Source organism: Gymnogyps californianus, chromosome 1 (assembly GCF_018139145.2).
Source record: "Gymnogyps californianus isolate 813 chromosome 1, ASM1813914v2, whole genome shotgun sequence".
In the NCBI taxonomy this organism is placed as follows: domain Eukaryota; kingdom Metazoa; phylum Chordata; class Aves; order Accipitriformes; family Cathartidae; genus Gymnogyps; species Gymnogyps californianus.
This window is the reverse complement of record NC_059471.1, coordinates 218,100,358-218,124,654: the sequence shown is the minus strand read 5'-3', so window position 1 is coordinate 218,124,654 and position 24,297 is coordinate 218,100,358. Positions and strand designations below refer to the sequence as shown.

The 24,297-nt window shown below is 63.7% G+C and overlaps 1 protein-coding gene across 1 annotated transcript in view; it reads right to left on the bottom strand.

The window, feature by feature from the left end:
- The window catches only part of LOC127023098 (staphylococcal nuclease domain-containing protein 1-like), a 45,614-nt gene that overhangs the window by 8,170 nt on the left and 13,147 nt on the right, over positions 1–24,297 (bottom strand). The window contains exons 3-5 of the mRNA XM_050907061.1: positions 19,678–19,778; positions 6,958–7,068; positions 2,117–2,189 (exon numbers count right to left, since the gene is read on the bottom strand). Of these exons, the coding sequence (XP_050763018.1) occupies positions 2,117–2,189; positions 6,958–7,068; positions 19,678–19,778 (285 nt within the window). The remainder of the gene's footprint in view (positions 1–2,116; positions 2,190–6,957; positions 7,069–19,677; positions 19,779–24,297) is intronic.

Below are 24,297 nucleotides of genomic sequence, written 5' to 3'. Positions count from 1 at the left end.
GGAAGGGCGGCAGGCACAGCCGGGCAAAATTGCAGGAGCATTGGGTGCAGAAGAGCCCGGGGACAGGGACATCTCCAGCGGCCGAGGGACCCAGGGCAATGCCACACGAGCCGCTCCATCGCTAGCGCCGTGTCAGCGCCGGTGCCCCTTTGCCAGAGCGACACGGAGCTCTGCAGCGATGCCGCCTGCTCTCTGCCGGGCAAACCGGTGCCGCAGCTGGCACCGCGCAGGGGGACTGAGCCCTCTGCCTCGGATGCTGCCCGGGTGCAGAGTGGAAGAGCTGCCGATCCTCCTCCACTGGCACGCACCGTGCCCGGCCCCAGCCGAAACCGCTGCAGGGGTCCCGTGCAATGGCACAGCACCGGTCCTGGACATCCCGCCATGGCATCCACGGCCAACCGCGCCTCGACAGGCACCCATGTCCCGGGGAGCCGGGGCCAAGCACTGCTGCTGCTGCACGAGTTGCACCAAGCGGGTCTGGCAGTGGCACGGGGGGGCTGCGGGGCCATGGCTGGGAGGGGACGGATGGACGCCATGCCACGCCACGCGCAGCCACCTCTGCCCGCTGGCTCACTGCCCATGCACCGCCGGCAAGTCCTGCTGTTGAGGCCACCAGCACCCCAATATATCGCCTTTTCTCAGCCCTGCCTGGCTTGTGCCTCCCATCCCGGTGCAGCACCGGAAAGGCTCCAGTTTGGTGCCGGGGAGCCGGCAGCGACAGCCGGGAGGGACAGCAGAGCCCGGGGAATCGGGATGCACACAGGAACGCCACAGGAGCCGGGGTGCGGGTGCTCGCCGATCCCGGCGCGTTCCCCGGGCAGCGGGAGGAGCGCACCGACGCTAATTCACGTGGAATTATTTTGGCAGTGGTAAAGCACCCGCTGTCAGTTCGGCGCGCGCCCGCATTCATCACGCCGCCCAACTGCTGACAGGCGGCTAACTAAGGCCTGGATCAATTTACAGAAAACTATTAAAGATTTAAAAAGATTAACAAATCTTCATAAAAGCCGTGATCTATTAGCCTAATTTTGTTTGCGGGGGCCCTCCCTCTCCCATCCGGCTCCAACCCTTTTGCTCACTGCCCTGATTGAGTTACGGGGGCTCCTAACGATCCCGGCGGCAGCACAGCCCCGGCGCAAGGACCCTGCCGGGAGCGGGGCCGGGGGGCTCGGAGCAGGGACGTCCCCGCATCCCACCACCGCCGGTTTGTCTCACTCTTTGCAGGCAATCGAACCAGCATGTGTTTTTTAAGAGCCTAAAAGGCAGCCGAGCCCCGGGGAGCCAGCAGCTCTGCCGCAGGGGTGTCCCCAGAAGTGGGTGCCGGCACGGCGAGCACCCTTCCCTGTGCCCCATCCAGTGGGGACCCCACGAGGACGAGAAATCTCCTCGATTTCTCTGTACGAGCAGCAGACACCGTTGCAGACCCCAGCGATTAAAAGCAGGGTAGGAGGCTTGTGCGGGCAGGAATTGGGGTGCCCAGGACAGCGCAGGAATTGGGGTGCCCAGGACAGAGCTCTGTCCCCCCCGAGGACACAAAGGACCTTCTCGAGAGCCGGGGCATCAAACCCAGGATGGAGGCAAGGACGCAGCCCCTCTCTGCTGGTTTATGAACGTATCCGGCACGGCCACGGGAGCCCTGTGTGGCGAAACTCCGTGGCACCGTGGGGTCCCCTTCGTTGCCGACGCTCGGGGCGATGCCAGCCCAAGGCAGGCGGTGAGACCTCCCCGCTGCCCCCCGGAGAAGAGAAACCCCCAGGAGAAATCTCATTTCACCCTTTCGGGGTGAGCCGGGGGTGACAAAGCAGCTTCTGCAGTGGCACTTGGGGGGCCACCAGCCCCAGAGGAGGAGGACGACGGGCTGCCATACTCCCTCGTGCCATCCCCAGCTGGGTGTCCCGGCTCCTCCGGCAGACCCCGGCGGAGCCGGCGGGCAGGCGCCGTGCCTGCAGGATTCCCGTACATCCCGCACGCAACGAGCGGGACCACGGGCCGTGCAGGAGCGCCGGCACCCGGCGCCTCTCCGGCTGTGCTCCACGTGCCCCATCCCGGCAAACAACCTCGCGCGTGGCACAGCCGGTGCAGCCGCTCCCCGTGCCGCGCGCCAGAAGGTCCTTACCCCGGAGATGTCGGCCACCCGGTGAATCGGCACCTCCTTCTTGCTGTGCAGCCCTTTGCCGTTCTTGATAGCCCTGCAAAAGAGAGGTGGCACAAGCCGTCAGCGCCCACCGCGGCAGCTGGAAGGGCCGGCATTGCCCCCCGCGCCCACCCGGGGAGAGACCGGCCGGCTCGTTCGCCTGCTAATCTCAATTAAGCGGCCTTCGGCGGCTCACCTCAGCTCAGCACGTACCTGATCAGAGGGACCACTCGTCCCCGTTACCAAATAAAATTGCTTTGTTCCCCGCACAAAGGGAGGGATCAACAGGAAGGCGAGTGCCCCGGCAAGATGCAAAATTAATACCTGTTTCTTTCAGCCCTTAATCACATGAAGCATTTTAAATGCAAAATACGCGGCGAACGCTCCAATTCTAATGGAAATAAGTTCCTTCCAGGTTAAAATAATATAGAGACAATAAGGAGCCTGAATGAAGCAATACCACACGTGGAAGGCACTTCACGGCTGAAAAATGAGTGGGTGCCCCAGACCTGATGCCGGACCCGGTTCTGCAGCACGGTGCCGAGCCAGTTTGGATGCCGGCTGCCGTACCGGCTGTGCCTGGGGAGGAGGGTGCAGCACCGGGATGGGAGCAACCTCTGGACCTGGCTGTGGAAGGGATTAGTGGCATCGCTCTCCGGCAGAGCCCCGGGACTGTGGCGCTGCCGGTCCTCACTCCCCCGGCACCCGGGGTGCACCCACAGCCAAGCGGCACAGGGAGAATCGGGGTGTGCGCTGCCCTGGCGTCGGGCTTGTCATCTCGGTGGGTGGACGGCAAGGGCAGCCACACCGGCGACCCGGCAGCAGATTTATTCAGTTTTCATGCAGTTCGTGGCCCGGCTGGCTTATTGCCGGGCACGGGAGGGTGCGGAGGCAGCGCTGACCTCATCCGAGCTGCCTGCGCGGGAAGGGCAAGGCAACGGCGAGTGAAAGGGCAGAGCACATTCATTAGAGCTCTTTCCCCTGACAGGTTTGTCCTTTTCCAGCTTCCAAAGGCCAAGCTTACTTTCCAGGTGTTACCGGCGCAGAGCAGAAGCGAGCGGGGAGCCGCTGCCCGCTGCCGCCCTTGCCTGTGCCGCGCCGAGGGCGAGCGTGCTTGGCACAGCTGGGGCGAGCTCCCGAGCCTGCTCCCGAGCTCGCCGCTCGGCGTTTTTTTGGGGTTGGGCTTTTTTTTATTAGCCCGTCAGCAGCAGGGTGGTGAATCCAGCAGCCCAAGCGGGGCTGGAAACCAGGTCCCTGCCCCGCATCTCCCGGAGGATGCTGTGCCCCTGAGCTTCGGCTTGCCAGCGCTCGCAGCCGGGGCAGGCAGAGACTTCAGCTCATCCCAAAGGATGCCTGGAGCCGGGGACTTCCCCAGCAAAGCCAGCCCTGCTTTATCAGCGCTGGTCCCCCGTCCCCAAGCGCCGCAGGACATCTCTCTGCAACGAGGGGGTGGCCGTCAGGCGTTCAAACCTCCTTTCACCACCTTTTCGTCCTCACGCTACAAGATGCTCCTGTAATTCAAGCGACCAGCCGCTGCGCCCCGCGGTCCCCCAAATTCACCCCTTCCCCACGGGCACAGCCCGGGCTGCCGGTCCTCGGGCTCCTGCAGCAGGCTGGAAATGAAAGCTCCTCATTTTTCAAGCCCACCTAATAGCTGCTCCCAGGCAAGAGGCATGAATTTGTTCAGAGTGGACCGCGATGGTAACAAAAATACAAGGGGAAAAATTCAAAGCCCCTGCCGAGGCTCTGTACAGCAATCAATTTGCTGAGCTGGATCATTCAAGGAGCTGCCTGGAAGAAGCCAACCTGTTAAATCAGCAAAAGGATTTCTTTTTTCTCCCTTGCCCTCCTTTGAGCTGCCCCTCCCCGCTCAACACGGCACCCAGGGATAAGTGGCTTGGCCAGAAATAGCTTTTTTTTTTTTCAGGAAAACAGCTCTTTCCCCAGGTTAAGAAGAAAGACAAAGTTAAACAAGTGCCCTAAGAGCCGGCAGGCTGGAAGCCACCGCAGGGGCAGCCAGGGATGCTCATCCTTGCGCCGTGTCGGTGCAGGGACGCAGGCGGTGTGACGGTCCCCCCCGGGATGAGGCCACCCCCTGCACAAGCTCCGTGTCCCCGCAGTCACCCTCACCAGCTCCAGAGGCTTGCCGCAGGGCTTGCCACGGGGGAGTAGGAAAAGGCACCTTGCCCTGCAAGGCCAGGGCAGGCAGGGATGCTGGCAGAGCCCAGGGCTGAAGCAGGCAGCCCTGCCCGCAGCAGGCTGGCGGGGTGGCATGGCACAGCACGGCACAGCATCGGTGTGTGGTCCTGGAGCAGCCCCTTGCTGGCAAGCAAGGCTGGGGGATGCAGGGAGGGCACACACCCGCTCCAGGAAAACCTGGTGGGATGGGAAAACTAATCACCCCCTTTCTAAAATACCCCATGGCACCGGCAGCTCGGTCCGAGGAGATCTGACTCCGGCCGGGAAGGTTCAAGGCATTCTGCAAACCCCTAGCAGCGATCACCCAAACTGCTCCAAGCCCCCCTCCACCGAGAGCACCCCAATCTCGCCCCAAATCTCCCATTCCCCTCAGGAGCCTGTTTCTGCCCCTGGAATCGCCCCGGAGCTGCCAGCTCCTCATCCCGGTAGGAGGGAGGCAGCCAGCCCCGTGCCGGCACAACCACCGAACCGGGGTGTGCCACAGCTAACAGCACGGACGAGCTGCCTCCACCACCGGCACCACCCCATCCACCGCGGGCAAGGGTGGCAGCGCTCAGGGCCGAACTGCAGCCCCGTGCCTGGGAACGAGCAGGGACATCCGAGCATCCCGATATTCGGGACATCTGAGCTGGAACCCCACACACACACCCAGAGCGTGGCTGCACGCTCCGTCCGCCACATCCAACCCCGGGTATCCCGGTTCCCGGCTAGAGGATCGCCCACGCCGGAGCCCTCCGAGATGCTGATTTAATGCCAGGCACATCCGCTTTCTAAAAGGCACATCCCCGTCGCTCGGCAATGAGGCCTCAAGCAATCTGCCGGCCGCCGATCCCACACCGCGCGGGGCTGGGGTGGGGGGAAAGGGAGGGCGAGAGCCCATTTATCAACCTTCCCCCTCAAAAGCGAGAGGCTCGCAGTAAAACTGAGCACAGTCTTGCACAGCGGGCTGGCAGAAACCACGCCGCAACCCCCTCAAAGCTGCTCTCCCCTGCTGTCGGCACAGCGCCGTCAGCTGCTGCCAAAGCTGCTGCCGAGGAGGAGCTGAAATCCCACCGCCCCGCTGGGCCCGGCCGTGCCACCGCCTCCGGTGCAGCCGGAGCCGGGCCAGCACCCACGGGGGTACGGGAGCGGCGGTGGGGTGGGGTGGGGGGACCGCAGGGTGGGTGGCAGCTCAGCCGGAGGGGAGCCGAGGTGGGAGAGGAAAGGGGCACCCATTGCCCTTCCCCATGCGGCCATCGGGGAGGACACGGGGACACACTGGGTGCAGCCAGCTCCGGGCTTGCCGTTGGGCTTCTCCCCGCAGAGCAGCAGGGCTCGGGCGCAGCTCTCCGTGCGGAAAGGTGGGGCAGGGCCCCAGTCCTGGTGCAGGGGGCACTGGGCTGCGAGCGGGGTTGAATGGCGTGATCACCTCCTGCAGGGAGCTGGACCGTGCACAGCTGGACTGTGCACAGCTGGACTGTGCATGCCTGGACCGTGCACAGCTGGATCACATGTGCCTGGGCCATGCACCCTGGACCGTGCCACCTCAGCTGTGCACATCTGGACCATGCAACCTCAGCTGTGCACATCTGGACCATGCAACCTCAGCTGTGCACATCTGGACCACGCACCCCTGGACCATGCACCCTAAGAGAGCGACTCGGGAAGACGGGCGCTGCCCGAGGAAGGCAACGCTTTGCACTGCCCTCCCACCCGAGCGACGTACAAGCACCAGCCGGCCGCGGGCACCGACACAACCTGCTCGGGTGCATCCCTGCCCGCACGTGAGGTGCAGGCAGGCAGCAGAGCCGGCAGGGCTGCCCGGTCAGGCAGAAAACGCAGCCCTTTCCGCTCCTCCCAGCTGGCAAGAGGAGAAGGCAGGCAGCACGCCCCTGCCTGCATCAGCGTTTCTGCCGCCTCCGCCGAGGACACGGCGCGGGGAAGCATCCACAGGCATTTTTCTCACCACGATAACCTCAACCTAATTACAGGAGGCCAGAATGTGTCTCAAGTCCTTCGGATCGGCTCGGACGTCACAGGGTTTAAATGCAATTACTTCTCCGGCAGACAGGCCGGGGCAGGAAGGCTGCGGCAGCGCTCCGCCGGGCTCGCCGCCCCGAGAAGCGGAGCGGGGCCCTTTGAACCCCGACGTGATGCACGCAATGGGCCGTGAGACTCCAAACAACCTCCCCGGCGTTTTGCAAATGTTATCTGCCTTCAGCTGCCTACCAGCAGCTCCGGCATTAACACGGAGAACCCGCCACGCAGCGCGATGTTTCCCACTGACTCACGGCGCGCCTGGCCCTCCGCCAGCGCCGACGTCGAGCCCGTCTGCGGCACCAGCGCCGCGCCGGCAGCGTGGAGGAGGTCGGGTGGGGAGGCGGGGGGGGAGCACGCAGCAGCCGGGTCCTGCTCGGGGATGATTTTGGCTGCTGGGGGGGGGGCGTTCAGGGGGGCTGGAGATCTCGCAGAGCCAGGACTGCCTGCGGAGGGGAAAGGATGCTCGGCAGCAGCCGAGCACAGGACAGCGGGGATGGAGCGGAGGGAGCGGGGCAGCTCTGTACCTCCCTGCGAGGCACTCCGAGAGGCAGCATGGGCACCCCGCGGCTGTGGGGGCAGCGGCACCACCCCGGCACGGCACTCACCGAGCCTCCGCGGCCAAAAGCTCGTCATAGTGTGAGGATCTTTGGTCGTCGTCTTGCCGGTAGCGGATGACGGTGGCCAGGCCTTTGCTCACCAGCGCTTCGGCGATGTTGCTGCAAGAGAGAAGAGCGAGGGGCTCAGCACCGGCTTGCGGGGGGGGCGCGGAGGGGCCCATCTGCCCCGGCACCCACCGTAGCCGGACCCCGTGCATCGCACCAGACCCTGACGCCGGAGGGGGTCAGACCCCTCGGGGCGTGGAACAGGAGACCCCCACCCCGTTTCACGCTGCTGGTCAAGGGAAGGTGCTTGGAGCAACGGCTCGCAATTAACGGGGACTTCTGGGCACGGCTGAGGGGTCCCTGCGTGAGCGTGCAGGAGCCGGGCCGCCACGGTGGGGGATCTCCTGGCAGCACCCCAAAACCCCCACCCCGCCCCCCCCAAAACCAGAGGGGTCAGAGCCCCCGGGCCGTGGGAATCTCCTCGATTTCACCTTCCTATTGCTTTTTTATCCCTGCCGTCCCCTCATCGGAGAGGGGAGGTCGGCACTGGCCGGGCTCGGGGGACGGCTGCCAACGGGCGCCGCGTGCCGAGGCGGCGCAGTAAATTGGCTGCCATTACACTCTGCTGCTTTAAACAAATTCATAAATTCTACTTCGCTGAGCGCATCTGTAATTCTCCTCCAATTACACAGGCAGGGCATGGACCGCTAATTCACTACTTAAAAAAAAAAAAAAAAAAAAAGGCATATATATTTATATATGTATGGGGGGGCCTGATCCATTCGCAAGCCCCGGGAGCACCCCCTGCCCGGGAGAGGGGGAAGGGCAGAGCCATCACCGGGAGCTGAAAATAGGTCTCGCCTCGGAGCAGGGGGGGGGGGGAAAAGAAACCCATAAGGATTCGTAAACGAGGAAATAAACTGCAGCAGGAGGCAGCTGCAGAGGTAGCGCTCGAAATGCCAAGCAACCAGGAATAAGCACCTCCAGCTATTTTGGGCACGAACAGGAGGCGGTGCCGGGGGGAGGTGAGCGCAGGGCTGGTGGCACCCGCGGCGTCCCAGCGGCCCCCCGACACCGCCGTCTGCCCCGACGGGGGGTGTCAAGGTTTGAGGCTGGGCAGAGCTGGGTGCCAGGCTCCGTCCCCGGGTCCCCAGCGCCTCGGGAGCAACGGGGCGCAGCCTGATGCTAATGGGGAAGAGGTGACCCCGTTAGGGATGAGCTGTGGGGACGCCAGCCTGCTCCCCTGCGACACGAAGGGGACTAAGGGGGTGACACGGAGGCGAGAGGCAGCAGCACCCCAAAGATGTGCAAATCTGCAAGAGGTGCCCGGTGGGTTCCTGTCTGCCGAAGGGTGCTGGCAGGTCCAGACCTCCCCAGCAGCTCGGTGTCAGCCCGGCTCTGCCGGTGAGGACAACGTGCCCCAGCTCCCCCGTGCCGGGATGAGCAGCCGAGGTCACTGCCGGAGGGAGCGACCCTCCATCCGTGCCAGGATGGAGTTTGCAGCCCCCGAGCCGTCTGCGGCTAAGCCGAAGCAGGAAGGAGCTGCAGGACGTGGAGGGCAGCCACAGCCTGTCTCAACCACGCTTCCCGCTCGCCGTGGTGCCTCTGCGCCGTCCCACGGCCCCGAGCATCACTCGGTGCACGAGCAGGGAGACACGCGTCACCAGGAGACTTTAGCCCAGCGCGCACCGGGGGAAGACGCCCGAGCGAACCTGAGGCCAGAGACTCTGGTGATGGGCACGCTGGGGAGAGCTGCCCACCCGGCCCCCGCCGCAGCACCGCCCTGCTCAGTGGGTGCTGAGCCCAGAAATGCCACCTCCATCCCACCTCCCGTGTCGGGGAGCTGCAGCTGCAGCCCCGGAGCAGCGTATCTGCAGCACATCCCCAACCTGACCCACCACGGGGGCAAGCCCCGAACGGCAATCACCACCAGCCCCGGGCAGGATGGCTCCTTCCCGTACGGTCACATCCCACCCAAGCACGGGCAGACAGCCTGGGGCACCCTTCGTGTCCCACCTCCCCACCCCAGGGCTCAGGAGCAGGCAGCTCTCCAGCCCTGACGGGATTTCCATGCTCATGCAAAGCCCGGCTGGCTCTGGGTTGGGGGGGTCCCATCAGCCCCCCCCAGTTCGCAGCCTCCAGAAGAGACACCCAGCTCTGCCCGCCCTGCACCCTGCACCGACCGAGGAGCTCCATCCCCACCCATCGCCCCAGCTCCATTTTGGGGAAGAGAGCAAGGGGGGCCGGGGGGCAGGATTTGGGAAGAGCGAAGGAGATTAAAACCCGACATGGAAAGCATCAGGAAACAACTGTGCTAGCAAGGGCTCCGTCTGCTCGCTAAACGGACAATTTTATTCTGCCCCCAGCACTCGTGAAGTGTTGTAATCTTGTTGCCACCTCTGTTTGATGGCTTCATTTATTCAGCAATATCATGGTTATGGCTTTTTATAAGACAAGCAAAATTGCCAGTGTTTGCTCCCACCGCGCTGCCGGGTCCTAAAGGAGCCCGGGATGGACTGGGGCTGTGCACAGGGGAGGGCGGCCGTGCTCCCCCCCGTTTTTCAGTCCCCAACGGGCTCTGCAAGAGGGGACGGAGGCACCCGGTGCGATCACTGATTTGGACCCAAAAGGTGCCGGTCCCGGCTGCTGCCACCCTCGAGCATCAGCTGCGGTGCAGGAGGTGCCCGGCCGGGGGGACCCCTCCTCGGCGCCAGCATCGCCTCCCCCGGGGGCTGCGCTCCCAGCACGGGGCCACGGAGCCTCCGCTCCCGCTCTGCCACAGCCTGGCTCCAATTAAGGTTTCAGAGACGACGCTCCTGTGGCTGGTGGGGACTGAGAGCAAACGGGAGGTGCCGGGTGGCCGCAAGGCTTGCGGGGATGCCACAGTGCCCGGCTGCCTCAGTTTCCCTGCCCCGAGCAGCCATGCCGGAACCCTGTGCGGCGTGAGCACCAGGCACCAGCCGTTCCCCCAGCAAACGCTTCTGCAGCCCTGCGCCATCTGCGATGGAGAATTAGCCTAACAAGGGGTTACCTAATCCCGTGCGGTTAGCAGGGGCTAACCCCCCCAGGCGCCCCTGCCTGCCCACGCTGGGTGCCCAGACCCACTCCTTCCCCCGGGCACTGGGTCCCGCAGCCCAGGCCCAGCTCTCACCCCGGTTTGTGCTCCTCCAATGGAAGGAAAAGCCACCTCCACCCCAGGAATGCCAAACCTGGAGCGAGCGCATCGGCTCCCCGGCACGACGCGGCGCTTGCAGCGGGTCCCAAGCGGGCACAGCCCGCAGCCAGCCGGGCTGGAACCCCGTCAGGGCACAGGGGATGCCAGCGAGACCCCCCGGACCTGCTTCCATCCTCGTTAACCTGAGAGCCCAAACGGGTCTGGCAGGGTCGGAGGTGCCTTGCGGGGCGATGGGGAGGAGAGAAGCCACCTGCACCCCACCCGTGGGGCGAGGGCACCCTCCCTGCACCCTGCTGCGCTGTGCAGTGAGGATGGGGGAGGACAGACTCCATGGGACCTGTCCCCTAAGGGCCATCAGTCCCCTCCCCGATGCACCCGCCCAGCCCGGAGCCCTGCATCCCTCTCCCCATCCCAGTCACATCCCTCTCCCCATCCCAGCCGCATCCCACTCCCCACCCCAGCCGCATCCCTCTCCCCACCCCAGCCGCATCCCTCTCCCCACTCCAGCCGCATCCGCTCCCCATCCCAGCCACATCCCTCTCCCCATCCCAGCCACATCCCACTCCCCATCCCAGCCACATCCCGCTCCCCATCCCAGTCACATCCCGCTCCCCATCCCAGCTGCATCCCACTCCCCATCCCAGCCATGCCCCATCCCCCAGCGCTTTAATCCCCTCCGCTCCGAGCGGACAAGCAGCTATTCCTGGCACTGGACTCCAGAAGTATCCAATATGCATGAAATCAAAGTTTTCATCATTTCCACCGGTCAAAGGGCAGCAAGCATTAAATCCCAGAATACCGAGATTAATGGAGGGATCATTAAAAATCTAATGTTAAACCACCTCTGCAACCAGAGCTCCGGGTGAGCCTGCCATACATCACAGCCTGATAAGGAGGAAACAAATCCCAATTTCAGAGCAGGTTAGCCGAGCCTCCGAACGGGGAGAGCCGTGCCCGCCACGGGGAGGGCGGCGGAGGCACCGGGCTCTGCCCCTTCATCCACCCCTCATCCTCCTCGCCAGGGCAGACGGGAGCAGATGGGGGCGATGCCGATGGGACTTTATTCGGGAAGTTTGGCTAAATTATGCGAAGATGAGGTTTTTAAGCAGAATTATGTAAAGCTGTGCAATTTCTAATCAAACCCGCCACCCCGAAGCAAATGGGCCGGGCACCGATGCCCGCTGCCACCCCGGGGCTCGCTCCCTGCGGAGGTCTCCCGTATCCACCGCGTCCACTCCGCGGCAGCGCGGCAGCCCTTCCCCAGCACGGGCCAGCCGTTGCAGGGGACCAGAGGCAGGCTGAACCGGTGGCCCTGCATCTCTCCGAACCCTTGCGGGGTGCTCAGCGAGCCTCTCCTGGCACGGGAGCCGGCTGGCACGGCACTCGTGTCCCCTTGACACGCCGAGCCCCGGCTCCTCGAAGGATGCCAGCTCCTTCTCGGTGCACGCACGAGCAGCTCGGCTCCAGCACGCGCCGGTGAGATAAGAGAGGGAGCTTCTCCTCCTCCCCCGGGTTTGACATGCGATCGGTGCCTGCTGCCTGCAATTCCCTGGCAGCCGCACAGCACCGGCGAGGCAACCTTCCCACCGCCCCGGTTTGCACCCAGCGGCGGCAAAACAGCCCGGCGGCTTGCTCTGATCCGGCCAAGGAGCTCACCCCGAGCAAACGTGCAACAACCAGGCTGGATGCGGCCGAGGCGGAGGCTGGAAAGGTGCTAGGTCTGCTTGGCTGCTGCAGGGCCGAGGGGGAAAGGGCTGCTCTCAGACGAGGGGAACGGCTCAGCCCGGACCCGGCTGCAGCCTGCAAACAGCCACCGGTGCTTTGGGGAGAGGGGAGAGCCCCGAGGAGGATGCGGAGCTCCCCCGGTCCTTCCAACCCGGCAGCGCTTCAGCCCCATCCACCGAGGCTGTGCCACCCTCAGCAGCTTCTGCAGCAACAGAACCGCGAGCCGGTGCTTTGCCGGTGCTGAGCACAACGTCCTTCAACCCCGTGGTGCAACCGGGAGACCCAGCTCCGGTGCTGGTTCACGCCATCTCAACACTGGTGCCTGCAGAAGGCAGGCAGTTCAGTCCCAAGGGACTCCCAGCGTGACCAGGAGCAAAACCCGCTCCGTGCACCGCAGCGTCCGGCCGCCTCCTGCACCGCCCTGCCCGCAGGAACGACAGCACCGGGGAGAAATCTCCTCCCCAGGAGCGACCGTATTGCACCGAAGCCGGGGCGGGGGGTCGGGGGTGGCAGCACACGGTTGCACCATTTAAGGGTGCGAGTGGCTTAGCTCCAAGTCCCGAGCTTGCAGCCGCCCTGCTCCCCACCCAGCTGGGTCCCTGCCAGCACCCTGCCAGCACCCTGCCAGCGCCAGGGCAGGCATCGAGCTCTGCCAGCCCTCAGCCAGCCACCGGCAGCCTCGCAAAGCTCATCCTCACGGCCGAGCTGCCGGGGCCGAAGCTGGCGGCAGACACCTCCTCCCCGTAGGAGGGAGCAGCTTGCAAAGCAGCAGCGAAATCTGGTCCCGTTCCAGAGGCTCGGGCTGCAAAAACCTACACAGCTCCTGGGCGCGAGCCCAGCTTTACCCTGGCACCGCGGCCCACGCAGGTAGCTCGCTGCGCACATGGCTCTGCTGCGAACAGCAAAGTGCTGGCAGCCGGTCCCCGCTCCAGCCCCGCGGGACCCCGGCGGCGGAGGGGGGGGGGAGTAAATACCCTGCGCCGCGCTGCCGGCTCCCCGGCACGTCTGGCGATGAAGCCGCCCCGGGCTTGCAAGCTGCCCCTCACCACAGAAAGCCGGGTTGGGTTTCCTCATGGAGGGGAAAGCATGCGTCCCACGGCTTTTGGCCGCCAGCCCACCCTGGGGATGGCGGGGAGCTGGCAGCGTGGCCACCAGCATCGCCCGGCCTCCCGCTGACCCCTCTGCTTTGCAAAGGGCGTTTATCTCCCCCGTCACCTGCACAACAGCCCCTCGCTGGGTTCTATCCCCCATCGCTCGCCGGGTCCTTTCCCGAGCCCTGCACCAGCGCACGGGAGCGCTTTGCAAAGGTCAGGATCACCACATGGCTTTTCAGGCGAGGAGAGAGACGCGGGGAGGAAGAGCAGCCCCGTGCCCACCCCCACGGCTGCAACCATCCCTCCATCCTGCCTCTTCTTCCCGGTGCTCGCATGACCCCGACTCTGCGTGGGCAAGGAACGCCGCAGCCCTCCAGCGCGCAGCCTTGCTCTGCACAACCCCGGCCAGGAGAAGGGCAGAGTCCGGCCCTGGAGAGACTCATCCGAGTGCTGTTAGGGGGCTCGGGAGTGTGCATATGGAAATGCACGTCTTGGAAATGTTCGGGCACCCAAACCGGAGCGCCTTGGGCTTCCCTGAGCTGAGCACCATCCACTGCACGGCAAAAAGCCCCGGGGTTGCATCGGCAGGGAAACATCTACAGCCCCCAGCGCCGCCCCGGCTTGGAGCATCGCCTCCCTGCCCGGCTCCTGCACAAAATGCTCCCAAGGGCTCAGCTCACGCTCCTCATGCAGCTGCAACGGGAGCCCCTCCTGCACCCTGCTGCAGGATCCTGTCCTGCACCCTGCAATGGGAGCCCATCCTGCACACTGCAGCGGGTGCCTGTCTTGCACCCTGCAGCAGGAGCCCGTCCTGCACCCTGCAGCAGGCGGCTGTCCCCGGGCATCCTCATGCGAGCAGCTCCCTGCCTGTCCCTGCCAGCACCGAGACCTCCCACCCGTGGCCAGGGACTTGGCGTGGCCACGATGCTGCAAAGCCTCCCAGCACCGGCATGGTGGAGCAGCTGGAGCGGCTCGGAGCACCTCGCCCAGCGCCCCGTTCCCAGCGGTGGCACGGAGCAGGACCAGCCCACGCCGCTCGCCACCTTGGGCAGGCTGCCTCCAGCCTCCAGCAGCTCCTGAACCCCAACACAGAGCCAGGGGAAGCAGCGCCACAGATTGCATTGAAAAAACCCCAAATCCACCCTCCTGTGCTTTGATCCCAACTCTGAGCAGCTTCCTTGAATGCTCCTACTTCATTCCTGGAAAGGGGAGTGAAAAAGTGTCCCCTTGTCACCCTCCCTGGGCCACCGGGGAGGCTGGATGCTCTGAGAGCAGCTGCCGCAGCTTGCAGAGCTGTGCCAGCATCCCAGCATCGCTAACAACCCCAGCCACGGAATCCTGAGCCGTGCCAGCATCCCAGCATTGCTAACACCCCCAGCCACAAAATCCTAAGCCACTAACACTCCCCGCCACGAAACCCTGAGCCGTGCCAGCATCCCAGCATCGCCAACAACCCCAGCCACGAAACCCTGAGCCGTGCCAGCATCCCAGCATCACTAACACCCCCAGCCACAAAATCCTGCTGCTTGAGTGCAAAAAAAAACCACCCCCAGGGCTGCAAATCCTGGGAGGACCCCAAATCCTTTCCAGGTTTAGAGCTTTTAAGGTTCAGAAACCCCAGCACTGCCCACGGGGGCTGATCCTGGCACTCGACTGGGTGCTGGGCACCCAGGGAAAGGCGACGGGAGCACCGTGATGCAGCCGCGCTGCTGCAGCCGAACCGATCCCCCTCCGGCTGCTAAAAGGAGGACAAGGAAGAGGGGAGCAGGGATAGCAGCTTCAAGAAGAAATTTCCTCACCGTGAATTAAATATCATGCTCCAGCCCTGCTCCCTGCTCCTCTCCCCACAGCCCCTGCGCGGGAAGGGCAGGGGGGGCAGCTGCAGCCCCCCTCGCTTCAAACAAAAGCATCTGGGGAGAGGAGCTGGAGCTGCTGCGCCGAGGGAAGATGCATCCCCCAGTTAAGCCCAGATTAAAGAATGGGAATATGAAAACGCAGATGAAAAGCTCTTTGCTGTGGAAAAAAATCTTATTAGGCCGTGAAATACAGTTTTTGCCACTTAAAGAACGGCGGAGTGAAAAAATAGCTATTGGCAAGGCCCCCCCTCGCCCCCCCCAAAACTCATTTCACAGTTTTCCCCCTGAAAATCCAAAAAGGAAGTTTTTGAGTGGCGGTTTCACCCACCAAAAACCTCGCCGGCTCTCACTGCCTGGCACAGATTGGCACTGCCAAAAACATCCCCACACGAGCCTCCCCCCCCAGCCATGCCCGCAGGCGCCATCACCAAAACTCGCCGTTTGTGCCCAATTAGCCCCAAAACGCAGCATCCTGGCCCCGCTGCCTGCAGGGAAACTATATCCCCCGCCCCCCGCATGGATTTGTAGCTCAGGGCTTTCCTTAGATTTGTTTTTCATGATTTTTAGCAGCCTTTTCTTCCAAGAATTTGTGCGATTTGCATCGCAGCAGCTTCCGAGCCCCCCCAGGGAAGGGACCCCCGGACCAAGACCCATCCAGAGCATCGGACGGATCCCCGGCCCCCCTGACAGGAGGGCTGTCGGTAAGGGACCCCTCGCCGCTCGCAGCGCGGTGACGGCCAGGCTCTGCCTGCGAACCAGCTGAAAATCCAGGCAAAGGGGGACCGGGGCCACCCCGAGGGACGTCCCCGCAGCAGCGGCCGGCTCCTGCCACGCCACCGGCCGGGCTCCCGGCAGCCGGATGAGAGCCAGCGCTTCCCGGTGATCTGACCGAGCAGCCGCCCGTCACGCGAGGGGACGGGAGGGAGCGGGACACGCCGATCACGGCAGCAGGCCCCAGGGCTGCCAGGAGCCGCCGGCCCTGCATCGGCAGCCACGCCGGCTCCCACCTCCGCCTCCGCAGCCCGAACCCGAGGACGGGCGATGGCGGCTGCAAAGGCTCAGCCGGGCCCGGTGATGGGAGGCTGATTACGGGGTGCCCGCACGGCCGGCAGCCCCTGCTCCCCAGTTACAACCTCGCTGGCGGGCTGGGGAACAGCATCCCCTTCCTGCATCCCAACGCGTTCCCTGGGAGGGAGCCGGGCTCTCGGCAGCCTTCTGGGGAGCACCGAGCCCCGCAGCCGGGCACCCCGGGGCTCCCACCCCCCCCAGAGCCAGCACCCGCTGTGCCCGCTGCCCACAAGCCGCCGGATGCTGCCGGGTGCCAGGGATGGTGTGGGATGTGATGGGATGCTGCGGGATACTGTAGGATGCTGCTGGATGTCATGGGATGCTGCTAGATGACGTGCGATGCTGCTAGATGCCATGGGATGCTGTGGGATGTTATGGGATGCCGCAGGATACCGTGGGATGCTGCTGGATGTCAGGGGATGCTGTGGGATGTTATGGGATACTGCGGGATGCTGCTAGATGTCATGGGATGCTGCTAGATGACATGGGATGCTGCTGGATGCCACGGGATGCTGTGGGATGTTATGGGATGCTGCAGGATACTGTGGGATGCTGCTGGATGTCAGGGGATGCTGTAGGATGCTGCTTGATGCTGCTGGATGCTGTGGGGCATTGCGGGATGCTGTAGGATGCCGTGGGACACTGTGGGATGGTGCAGGATGCTGTGGTTTGCTGCCAGCCACTGTTGGATACTGTGAGACGTTGTGGGATGCCGTGGGATGCTGTGGGATGTCATGGAAGGCTGCTGAATGCTATGGGATGCTGCGGGATGCTATGGGATGCTGCAGGATGTTGCAGGATGCTATGGGATGCTGTGGGATGCTATGGGATGCTGTGGGATGTTGCAGGATGCTATGGGATGCTGTGGGATGCTATGGGATGCTGTGGGATGCTGCAGGATGCTGTGGGATGCCGTGGGATGCCACAGGCTTCCCAAAGAGCAAAGGCGGGTGTGAACCCAGAGCCCTCACGTGCACCCACTCCCGCTGGTCGCAGCAGACCTGCCCCATCGTCCCCGGGTCCCTCTGCCACCAATTTGCAGGTTCATTAATGGTGCCCGGGCCGCAGGGGCACCCTCCCAACAGCACCCGTGGTGGGATGAGCCGTCCCTGAGCCCAGACCGGCACAGGAGGTGCCCGCAGTGCTCCCAATGTCCCGGCAGCTGCCTTCTCCGCCAGCCGCGGCCCCTTCGCCCTGTTTTCCGTGTCAGCACGGCTTTGTTGTGACAGCCGAGCACAAACCTCTGACCTTACCTGTGCTCAGCAGGAAAACATGAGCCGGGAACAGCCGTGCCGGCAGCGGTGCTAAATGTTGACAGGGCACACGGCGCACCAGGCGCCAGCAGAGCGGGATGGGGAGGGCTGCGGCACACGGGCGTTGGGCAGAGCCTGGCCAGGCAGCAGCACCGGCATTCCCCAGCCAGGGATCGAGCTGAAAACGTCAGGGAGCTGGAAGGAGGAGCGGGATGGACCCAGCGAGGGCAGCCGGCGCTGCCAGCTCGGAGCCCCTCTGCGGGAGACACCAAATCAGGCACTGCAGCCGGGGATCGGGCAGGGATACAGGCAGGGATACGGGCAGGTGAAGCTGGGTTTGTGCTCCAGCTCCTCAAGTTCCTGGTGCTTTGAGCTGGAAGCAGGGGCTGCCTGCATGCCGGGCAGGGGGAGGCATGGGCCCAGAGCAGCATCGCTCTGCTGCCCTCCACGAACCCACCCAGCGCCCCGAGGAGAGCGGATGCTGAGGGTAGGCAACCGTCCTCCTCTGCCCACCGCCGAGGGTGGATGTTATCCTCCTGCCACGCTCGGGGAGGGAGAGGTGCCACCCCAGGGGTGCAGCTGATGGCCGGCCCGGCTCCCCCCTTGCCTGCCCTGCTGCCAGCGCGGGCAGGGGGCCGCAGGACCGCCGGCTGCCTGCACCAAGGGCAACAACAGCTAGGCAGGAACCAGGGACCTGAAGGTTCCAGAAGCCAGGCAGGGGTTAGCCCCCTTGCCCGGGCTGCCTGCCCCAGCGAGCTGCCGGCGTGCTCAGCCTGCCAAGCAGGCTCAGCCCAGCCCAGATGCCAGGCAGACAAGCCAGGCTTTCTTCCCCGCTCCGTCCCCAGCGGGGCGCGGGCCGCACGGCACAGACCCTGCTCTGTTACACCCACGCTTTTGCTGGGGCCGCGGCAGCCAAAGGACCCCGCGCCCGGCACTGAACCGCACCGCCGCGGCGGGGCCGCGGGCAGACGGGGAGCAAGGGGGCTGCCCCACGCCACGCCATGCCCCCGGGAGGTTTGCAGGCTGCAGAGACGCTCCGGCGCGAGCTCCCAGCGCTCGCTTGGCTCGCTCCGCTGAACGCCCGATTACGGCAATGAAGTCAACGCGAGCAGCGGCCCTGCAAATTCACATCAGGTTTCCTCCCAGAACAGGGATGCGACTCAGGAGCTATTTGAAAGCGATTTGCAGCTGGAGACGCTAAGAGCAGGCGGCAGCACTCGGCAAGATGCTCCCGAGATGGGAATTCCTACCCCTCCACCGCGCTGGGCATGGCACAAGCGCTGCCGGCAGCCTCCTGGGGCCGGCAGCGCTGCAGCTGCTGGGCACGGGGAGAGGCCGGTGGGTTTTGCACCGCACGCTCCCCTCCTTATGCACTGCCAATGACCCAAGACCTCATCTTCCTACAAACAGCCCCAAAAACGCAACGGCTGGGCTGTCCCTCCCAAAAACCTGGCGATACACACTCGGCTGGAAAATTAGCTCCCTGGGGACGCGGTTAAAGCACCACTGAATAAATCGGATGGGTTTAAAGCTGGTGCAGGCAGCGCAGGAGAGCAGGGCTGTTCCGCTGGGCTCCATCGTGCCCGGCATCTCCATCGGGGAAAGCCCTTTAGGCTCCCGCTGCAGTGGTTTCATCCCGGGAGCAGCATGCCGGCACAGCCCGGCAGCGAGCGTGGAGCAGCCCCAGCCCCGGCACGGGCAGGGCTGGATCTCCCTTGGGAAATTAAACCCACAAGCATCACCGAAGGCCACTCCACGAGTGCCTTAATTAAACCGGAGCGGGGTGACAGGGAGCTTTCCAGCTTCCCAGGCGGCACGGAGCCATGCCTCCCCGTGCAGCGTGACGCTCCGCAGCTTTCCCAGACCTTGGATTAAGGGGAAGAAAAGCGCAGCGCTGCAGCACTTTGGTTGCTTTCCAAAATAGCTGCTACGGGGCGGGGGAACCAACAAAAAAGAAACCAAACGGCCTATGACAAATCATCCCTACGCAGCTCCCGGAGCCGCTGCCATCCGGACGCATGCCTCGCCGGCACGACGTCTCCGTAGGGCCGTGCCGCAGGAGCCTGGCACCCCCGTGCCCCGGGGGAGGAAAGCCACTGAACCTGCCCCAGGCATGGAAACCGGGGACAGGGCTGGTGAGGGGGGACCGCTCCGGCAGAGCCCACACCGCTGCACCACATCACGAGGAGGTGATGTCCCTTGGGAAAGGACAGACATCCCAGGGACACACAGCGGAGAGAGATGGTTCCTTCAAAGCAAGCCGCTGGCCACGCTGCTCCCCGAGGCAGCCGGCTTGCGGGGGGGTCCTCCAGCCCGGCACCCCCAAATTGCCGGAGCTGGGGGCAGCAAGCACAGAGGGTGCAGGTCTGCGGGGCCCCAGGCAGAGCGGGACAGCAGGCTCCTGCCATCCAGCCGCCGGCACCGCGCAGCCCCACGGCGAGGATGAGCCACCCTCCGTCCCCGGTGCCCCCACGGTGCGTGGCAGAGCCCTGCGAAGCCCCGGCGAGCGCCAGGCTGGAGCACTGTGCCCGGTTCCCCAGGGCCGCACTTACATTCCGCCGATGGAGACGGTGGCACACGTGCGCTCAGAGAAGGCGGGCACGGTCTCGGTGGCGCTGCTGGCCGGTCGGATGTAGTCCACCGTCACGTTCACCTAGGCAAGACAGACGGGCACGGGGTCAGAGCTGCACAGCCCGGGGGCTCCCCGCACACCCCCATCCTCCCCCTGCCCCAAAACCCTGCCGTCGGCCGGCCAGCCCCTACACCTCCCCCTGCCCAGGTAAAGGAGCCGTTTGCCAGCCGGCTGCTGGCACCGACGGTGCTGCCAGCGAAGCAACATCTGACACACCAGCGTGTGAGCCAGGGCGGGCACGCTATACCAGGAGGCTCGCATGGCAGACAAGCTGCCGCCCCGGGTGCCTGGTACGGGCACTCGCGCTGCCGGGGGTACCCCGGCTCCTGCCAGGCACGCCGGAGAGCTCCCTGTGCGCCGGAGAGCCGTGGCAGGGATCCCGAGCGTGCAGCCAGCCCCGATGCCTCCTGGTTTACGGGTAATTGCATTTTGGCCTCTGGTAGGAGAGCTCGCCCGTACCTGCACATACATGAAAGCACAGCTCCCTGCTAAGCCGTAGCTGTCAGCTGGCATCAGCGTCGCCGGCACCGCGCCGAGCAGGACGCGGAGGCCGGTTTGCAAAATGCTTTGGCAAGGCAGGGAGCAGCCCCGGGCGCCCTGGAAACCCGGCCGTGCACCCAGCACGGAGCTGTGCTGTCCCTGTGTGCCCTGTCCCCATGCCACCGCCACCCGCCCGCCCCGCATCACCCGGCTGGCCTGCAGCCGTGCCGGGGACAAGCACCGCTACCGCTTCCACCCTGCCGCAGACAGGGGCAGCCATGGCGTTCATGCACATAGAATCACAGAATGGTTTGGGTTGGAAGGGACCTTAAAGATCACCCAGTTCCAACCCCCCTGCCATGAGCAGGGACACCTTCCACCAGACCAGGTTGCTCAAAGCCCCATCCAACCTGGCCTTGAACACTGCCAGGGAGGGGCATCCACAGCCTCTCTGGGCAACCTGTGCCAGTGCCTCACCACCCTCACAGTGAAGAACTTCTTCCTTGCATCTCATCTAAATCTCCCCTCTTTCCGTTTAAAGCCATCACCCCTTGTCCTATCACTACCTGCCCTTGTAAAAAGTCCCTCTCCAGCCTTCCTGTAGGCCCCTTTAGGTACAGGCAGGCTGCTATAAGGTCTCCCCGGAGCCTTCTCTTCTCCAGGCTGAACAACCCCAACTCTCTCAGCCTGTCTTCATAGGAGAGGTGCTCCAGCCCGCTGATCATCTTCGTGGCCCTCCTCTGAACCCGCTCCAACAGCTCCATGTCCTTCCTATGCTGGGGCCCCGAGCTGGACGCAGTGCTCCAGGGGGGGTCTCACGAGCAGAGGGGCAGAATCCCCTCCCTCGACCTGCTGGCCACGCTGCTGGTGATGCAGCCCAGGACATGGTTGGCTTGCTGGGCTGCAAACGCACATTGCCAGCTCATGCTGAACTTCTCATCAACCAACACCCCCAAGTCCTTCTCGGCAGGGCTGCTCTCAATCCACTCCTCGCCCAGCCTGTGTTTGTGCTTGGGATTGCCCCGACCCACGCGCAGGACCTTGCCCTTGGCCTTGCTGGACTTCATGAGGTTCGCACGGGCCCGCCTCTCCAGCCTGTCCAGGTCCCTCTGGATGGCATCCCTTCCCTCCAACGCATCGACCGCACCGCACAGCTAGTTTTCTATGCAAATCCAACCCAGTCCCACCGCCTTCCTTCCCCAGAAAAGCACTTTCCTCACCAGTTTACCGGCAGGCACTTCAGCCGGAGGAGGCTGAGGCTGCCCTGGGCTTGGGGACACAGGGGTGACACATGGGTGACACGGGGGTGACACGGGGCTCCCCTGGGAAGTCCTGGTGCTGCCTGCCCCGGCCCAGCCGCGGGGCTGTATTCAGGCACTACAGCCTTTTTCCAGGTGTGCCGCCGGCCGGCACCGTGCCCACCCCGCGCCGCCGGCTCTCAGCGCCGGCAGCTTGAAGTCAAAGGGAGACAGACAGGCGTCCAGCGCAGCGGTGCGAGGGAGCGTCCGTAAATCCCTTCAAACTGTTGGCTCTTCCCAAACCTCGCTTTTTAAATGAGCATAAAAATGCAAAGAAGGTAGGATTGCCTGACAAACCCCCGCCGTCAGCTCGCTCCCTCGCACAGGCGAGCTAATCAAGGTTTGCAGCAGCAAAAGAGGGGGCTCTGGCAGGAAAGAGCCAATTAAGGGGAGCAGTTAAAGCAATTCCACCCAGCGAAACTATTGTCATAACAACTGTAGGGGAAAAAAAAAAGACAATGATTAGTCCGAGAGGCAGGTTAGGAAACTCGAGCTACTGCAGGGCTTTTTAAATGTCATCTGGCTGAACAGCGAGGCACGGCTCGCTTGGGAAACACCTTGCTTGGAGTTAAGGAAAGGGTCTGGCGAAAGGCTGGCGGCAGGCCGGTGTCGGCTGGCGAGGAGCTCGCACGCTGCGCCCGTGGGGACAGGGCACGCACGACCCCACAGCTCGGGCTCGGATCCGGCGTCGTCCCAGGCAGGGGGGAGAGCGAGGAGGGATCAGGCTGGGTGTCACACCTCAGCCTGCAGCAGGGAAGCACTGCGTTGTGTTGCGTTGCGTTGTGTTGCGTTGTGATGCATTGCGTCGCGAAGCAGTGCACTGTGTTGCATCGTGTTGTGTTGCATTGCACCGCAAAATGTGGCTTTGCGTTGCATTGCACTGCAAAATGTTGCATCGCATTGCATTGCATTGCAAAGTGTTGCATTGTATTGCAAAGTTGCATTGCATTGCAAAGTGTTGTTTTGTGTTGCATTGCTTGCAAAGTGTTGCATTGCATTGCAAAGTGTTGCATTGCATTGCACTGCGTTGCAAAGTGTTGCTTTGTGTTGTATTGCATTGCAAAATGTTGCTCTGCATTGCATTGCATTGCACTGCAGTGTTGCATTGTGTTGCATTGCATTGCAGTGTTGCGTTGCATTGCATTGCAGTGTTGCTTTGTGTTGTATTGCATTGCAAAATGTTGCTCTGCATTGCATTGCATTGCACTGCAAAGTGTTGCATTGTGTTGCATTGCATTGCAGTGTTGCATTGCATTGCATCGCGTTGCATTGCGTTGTGTTGCAGTGTTGCTTTGCGTTGCATTGCATTGCAAAGTGTTGCTCTGTGTTGCATTGCATTGCATTGCAAAGTGTTGCTCTGCGTTGCATTGCATTGCACTGCAAAGTGTTGCATTGTGTTGTATTGCATTGCAAAGTGTTGCTTTGTGTTGCATTGCGTTGGAAAGTGTTGCGTTGCGTTGCGTTGCATTGTATTGCATCGCATTGCAGTATGTTGCATTGCAAAGTGTTGTGTTGTGCCGCAAGGCGCTGCGTCCCCTGGACAGGCGCAGCTGAGGCTTGTTGCGGTGACAAAGCTGGCATGTCCCACCCTACGTGATGCCAGCGCCGCCGCATCTAACACGTCGCAAAAGCAAAACTCCCTCCCCCGGGGCAGGAACAAGCAAGCTCGGAGCATCCTATGGATTCAGCATGAAAGGACTCAAAACCGCCCGTGTCCCCGCTGCCACCACCTCGGGCTGAGCAGGACGGTGGGAGGCCGGGATGTGACAGCCCCGTCCCCACCTTCCCCAGCAGCTCAGCCCCGGCAGCGCCAGCAAACGCGAGGTCCCCCCCCAGGGCTGGTGTCCCCAGGGGAGGGCTGGCAGGAGCCGGCCCCACGGACCCACCCCACCGAGACCCACGGCGTGGCCCAGCACGGCACAGCGCTGGCCCAGCACGGCACAGCGCTGGCCACGTGCCCTGGTACCCAGGGGCTGCAGCACGGAGCAGGCTCTCGCAGAGTCGGCACCTCCGTTTTGGCACCTCCGAGGACCTGCCAGCGGAGACACCGGCGCCGGGTCGTGCCGAGACTCCAGCTCTGCCTCCGACACTCCCGGAGCGCAGGGTGCTGAGCTCCGGCCGCCGTATTTACCCACCTCCCAGGGTGCTCCCGAGATGAAAGGTGCCGTGAAAGCACCCATGGCACTACAACGGAGCCCCTGGGACGCCGGTACGGTATCGAAGGACCCGAACGGGGCTCCGGGTGCTGCTGTCAGCAGCGGGAGCCGGCTGCAAACCAGGAATTAAAACCTTCCTGACATTAGCATCTCCGTCCCTCTCCTGCTAACACCCCGCAGTCCCTGGGGCAGAGCTGCCCCCTCAGTGTCCCCTCCCCGGCTGCCAGCTCGGAGCAATTAAAGGCAGCAAACGGGCAGGAAAGCACACCTGACGGGCACCTCCTCCTGTCCCAGCAAAAAAAGGGACATTCCCACTGTGCCAACCTCTGCGCCGTCCCCAGCGTCCGCTGGCAGCAGCTTCGTGACGGTGAGAGAAGGGATGCGCAGGGAGCACGGCGTGATCCCAGCTCGCTGGCGGCAGCCGCGGGCAGGTTTCTCCCCCCGGCTCAGGTCCTGGGTGTATTTTGCAGCACTTTGCTGGAGCTAACGGCACCGTTGACCTGGGAAGGCGGCTTGGTGCATGCAAAGGTGCTCCCGTTCCCCCGTGCTTGCTCTCGGAGAGATAACGCTCACCTTGGGCATGTTGTTTTCACCAGCGGAAAATCA